The 5,000-nt window shown below is 39.8% G+C and overlaps 1 protein-coding gene across 1 annotated transcript in view; it reads right to left on the bottom strand.

Moving 5' to 3' along the window:
- Window positions 1–5,000, bottom strand: part of necab1 (N-terminal EF-hand calcium binding protein 1) — a 43,301-nt gene that overhangs the window by 10,229 nt on the left and 28,072 nt on the right. Inside the window, exon 8 of the mRNA XM_076301393.1 lies at window positions 4,932–4,985. Within this exon, the coding sequence (XP_076157508.1) occupies window positions 4,932–4,985 (54 nt within the window). The remainder of the gene's footprint in view (window positions 1–4,931; window positions 4,986–5,000) is intronic.

Genomic DNA, 5,000 nt, shown 5'->3' with positions numbered 1-5,000 from the left:
ATGCAGTAGGGCTGTGACTAGCGTGTGTGTGTGTGTGTGTGTGCCCATGCAGTAGGGGACACCTAAGCTACCAAGCGTGTGTGTGTGTGTGTCGGAAACACTGGAAGGGGTGTGTCGTGATTCTGCCTTCTCACACTGCGACACAGGTTTGTGGATATGAGGGGCCATTTATACGAGAACGATTGCGAAGGAAGACAACAAAATATTTTATCATAAGTGCCTTTCGTTTACACGGCGACCCCGCCATTGGGGCTTGAAGATGCAAAAATCTGAAGACTCCTTCCAGAGTGTAGAGTTTTGAAGACGACCCAGGTTGCGTCTCCGTCTAAACGGCTAAACCAAAGATCCTTGATTACCTCTCTGGCTAAACTGTCAAATTAGAATGTCTGCGCGTGACGTACCAGGGTTCTATCACACCACCACCCAGTGGTCTGGAATGCATATCCAATCAAATATCAAATACTCTTGCGTCTTCATATAAACAAAGATTTCCCCCTGAGAATGCTCGTCTAAACGTGAATAAAAAAATTTGTCTGCGTCTTCTCTTTTCATCGTCACCGTATAAACGTAGCCTAAGTGTCGCGATTTCGGTTTCGATACATATATCGTTACAGCCCTACCATGCATGCAAGTTTCTAAGGCTTAAGGGTCAAGAGAACACTGTTTACATGGACTCACACTTTCATACAAAAGGATCAGAGCCCAGCCCAGATGCACTCTTTCGTTTGAACAGTCACTAATTAGATTACCAAAAGGGTATTTTAACAGCAATTGCAAGATAAGATTGCAAGATAGAGAAGTACACCAGCTATTAAAAGTCAGAAGACCATAGAGAGCTCCACTGGCTGCAGTGCTGAAGATACAGTGCTACAACACAGATCTCTTCAGCACCTTGGACAGCTACAACACAGATCTCTTCAGCACCTTGGACAGCTACAACACAGATCTCTTCAGCAACTTGGACAGCTACAACACAGATATCTTCAGCAACTTGGACAGCTCCTCTGGGTGTGTCTGTTAGACAGGTGTGGTCCATGACATATTATACATATCTAATCTCATATAACTCTCTTCAGCACCTTGGACAGGGTGTGTCTGTTAGACAGGTGTGGTCCATGACATATTATACCTATCTAATCTCATATGACTCTCTTCAGCACCTTGGACAGCTCCTCTGGGTGTGGCTGTACCACCTCTGTTAGCCTCAGTCCTCTAACACTGAGATGAATGAGCCCCATGGTGTGTGTGTGTGTTGTAGTGTGTGTGTGTGTGTGTGTGTGTGTGTGTGTGTGTTATATGTAGCGTGTGTGTGTGTGTGTGTGTGTGTGATACGAAGTGTGTGTGTGTGTGTGTGTGTGTGTGTGTGTGTGTTGTAGTTATACATAGCGTGTATGTGTGTGTGTGTGTGTGTGTGTGTGTGAACCTCCTGCTGTTATGTTCATGTCTACCACACTGAGCTGTGATTTCCACTCTCCACAGGGGGTGATGAAAATGCCATAATAGGCTCACACACACACACACACAAACACACACACACACACACACACACACACACACACACACACTCATACACATCCACATGACCAAGCATGTATAAAACTTAGACATAACACACCACATCATCCTCTATTTCACACCTCTCAAACTAATCTCGCTGTTAGTCAAGTTTACACACAGACCAGGCACACACACACAGACAAAAACAGAGGCAAAGATGTTCACATTCTTTTTTTGATCTCTGTAAGTGTGTGTGTGTGTGTGTGTGTATGTGTGTGTGTGTGTGTGTGTGTGTATGTGTGTGTTGCGTAGTGTATCCAGGTCTAAATATGTCCTCACGATGCCAAATGGCCAAATGAGAGAATGAAGACAGGGAGGAAGAGAAGGAGAGTGATTATAGTGGCCAGAGAGTGACCCTGTTCAACACCTAACAGCAACATATGACCTAAATCTAATGGACATTATCCAGAGAGTGATCCTGTTCAACACCTAACAGCAACATATGACCTAAATCTAATGGACATTATCCAGAGAGTGATCCTGTTCAACACCTAACAGCAACATATGACCTAAATCTAATGGACATTATCCAGAGAGTGATCCTGTTCAACACCTAACAGCAACATATGACCTAAATCTAATGGACATTATCCAGAGAGTGATCCTTTTCAACACCTAACAGCAAAATATGACCTAAATGTAATGGACATTATGCAGGCAAAACTAAAACTCATTGAAAAAACGACACAAGATGAGTACTACGAAAATTGGCTAAACAATATTGAACAATCCAACAAATTGAAATGTTTCCAAAAAATCAAAACCAATTATGAATTTGCATCTTATTTAAAAGAAATACAGAGTACAAACAAAGAAAATTACTAACATCTTATAGATTAAGTCAATTCAGCCAAATTATACCTCAATTTGAACTATTAGAAAATGTAGACAAGCTCCCATACTTGTTGGGAGAGCATACAAGTTGTGTAAAACTAGCTGCACAGTACCTGTTAACATGTCATAAATCGAGGAAGTGAGTGACCCATATTGTGACATGCTTTGCTTTATATCAATAATCAATACACATTGATAAATATACAGTATAGTATGTATAGTAATACTGTATCATTATACATTTCATTTATTATTCTCTCTTTTTAATTATTATCATTTTGTTTTTATTATTATTATTATTATTATTATTATTATTATTATTATTATTACTATTATTATTATTATTATTATTATATTATTATTATTATTATTATTATTATTATTATTATATTATTATTATTATATTATTATTATTATTATTATTATTATTATTATTATTATTATTATTATTATTATATTATTATTATTATTATTATTATTATTTTATTTGTATTTTTTATTTTTAAACAGATATTGTATCTGTGTTGTTTTGTTATATGTTTGCTTTGGCAACACTGCTTCATTGAGTAATGCCAATAAAGCTCCATTGAAAATTGAAATTGAAATTGAGAGAGAGAGAGGGAGAAAGAGAGAGAGGGAGAGAGGGAGGTAGAGAGAGGGAGAGAGGGAGGTAGAGAGAGGGAGAGAGGGAGAGAGGGAGGTAGAGAGAGGGAGAGAGGGAGGAAGAGAGAGACAAATCAGAGACACAAGAAATGAAACATAACAATAGAGAGATGAGACACAAGATGCAGTAGAGACAGAAGACAAGAGAGAGAGAGAGAGAGAGAGAGAGAGAGAGAGAGAGAGAGAGAATGAGAGAAACAAGAGAAGAGAGTGACAGAGCAACAGAGAGCAAACCAAGAGAGAGAGAGTGACAGAGAGAGATGACTAGAGAGAGATAGAGTTGTAGAGATTACTAGAGAGAGAGAGTGATAGAGAGAGATGACTAGAGAGAGAGAGAGTTGTAGAGATTACTAGAGAGAGAGAGTGATAGAGAGAGATGACTAGAGAGAGAGAGAGTTGTAGAGAGAGATTAATATAGAGAGAGATAGAGTGACAGAGAGAGAGATGACTAGAGAGAGATAGAGTTGTAGAGAGATTACTAGAGAGAGAGAGTGATAGAGAGAGATGACTAGAGAGAGATAGAGTTGTAGAGAGATTACTAGAGAGAGAGAGTGATAGAGAGAGATTAATATAGAGAGAGATCACTAGAGAGTGAGAGAGAGAGATAAAGAGATTACAAGAGAGAGATTAATAGAGAGAGAGAGATAAAGAGATTACTAGAGAGAGAGAGTGATAGAGAGAGATTAATAAAGAGAGAGAGAGAGAGATAAAGAGATTACAAGAGAGAGAGAGTGATAGAGAGAGATTAATAAAGAGAGAGAGAGAGAGATAAAGAGATTACTAGAGAGAGAGAGTGATAGAGATTAATAGAGAGAGAGAGAGAGATAAAGAGATTACAAGAGAGAGAGAGAGTGATGGAGAGACATTAATAGAGAGATAGAGAGAGAGATAAAGAGATTAGAGAGAGAGAGTGATAGAGAGAGATTAATAGAGAGAGAGAGAGAGAGAGAGAGAGAGAGATAAAGATATTACAAGAGAGAGAGAGAGAGAGAGAGATAAAGAGATTACAAGAGAGAGAGAGTGATAGAGAGAGATTAATAGAGAGAGAGAGAGAGATAAAGAGATTATAAGAGAGAGAGAGTGATGGAGAGAAAGAGAGAGTGTAAAGAAAAAAGAGAGCAACTCAAGAACAAGTTTGCTGCCTCTGCACTGTTTCCTTGACAACAGGCTATGGCTGGTGGGCTGTTAAATAAGAAAGGCGTAAGATGTGTGTTGGTGTTTGTGTTCTGTGTGTGTGTGTGTGTGTGTTTGTGTTTGTGTTCTCTGTGTGTGCGTGTGTGTGTGTGTGTGTGTGTGTGTGTGTGTGCAGCCTGTCATGTTCAGTGATTGATGTGATGTGGGTTATAAGTGTGCCCTCCACTGAATAAACCTCCATGGGGGTGGACACGTTTTATGGTGCTGAGATAGTTATTTATAATTGCACCACAAACACCCTCCTGTGTGAGACAAGAGACGCATCCCCTCCTGTGTGACTAGCTGACTAGACTAGAGACGCATCCCCTCCTGTGTGACTAGCTGACTAGACTAGAGACGCATCCCCTCCTTTGTGACTAGCTGACTAGACTAGACACACATGGTGATGGCCTTGGTGGTGTCCTGGAGTATCCCCTGTCCACACCAACCCAGTGTCCTGGAGTATCCCCTGTCCACACCAAAGATCACTGACCACTTACGACACAGTGTTTTGGGTTAATTGGTTAGTTGGGTAGTTAGTTAGTTAGTCGATTAGTTAATTAGTCAGTTGGTTGGTTAGTTAGTTAGTTGATTAGTTAGTCAGTTAGTTGATTCGTTAATTAGTCAATCAGTTAGTTAGTTAGTTAGTTAGTTAGTAAGTCAGTTGATTAGTTAATTGATTAGTTAGTAAGTTGGTCACTTACTGATTTGGTGGTACCCCCCATCACCTCCTCCTCCACAGGTTCCAGACGCAGCTCCTGGAGGACAAACAA

The sequence above is a fragment of the Alosa pseudoharengus genome, unplaced genomic scaffold (genome assembly GCF_046254945.1).
Source record: "Alosa pseudoharengus isolate Yale_2024_CS ecotype anadromous, Long Island Sound unplaced genomic scaffold, YU_APseudo_1.1 YU_APseudo_1.1_scf_23, whole genome shotgun sequence".
Lineage (NCBI taxonomy): Eukaryota > Metazoa > Chordata > Actinopteri > Clupeiformes > Clupeidae > Alosa > Alosa pseudoharengus.
The sequence above is the reverse complement of the archived record's forward strand: the minus strand, read 5'-3'. Positions and strand labels throughout refer to the sequence as shown.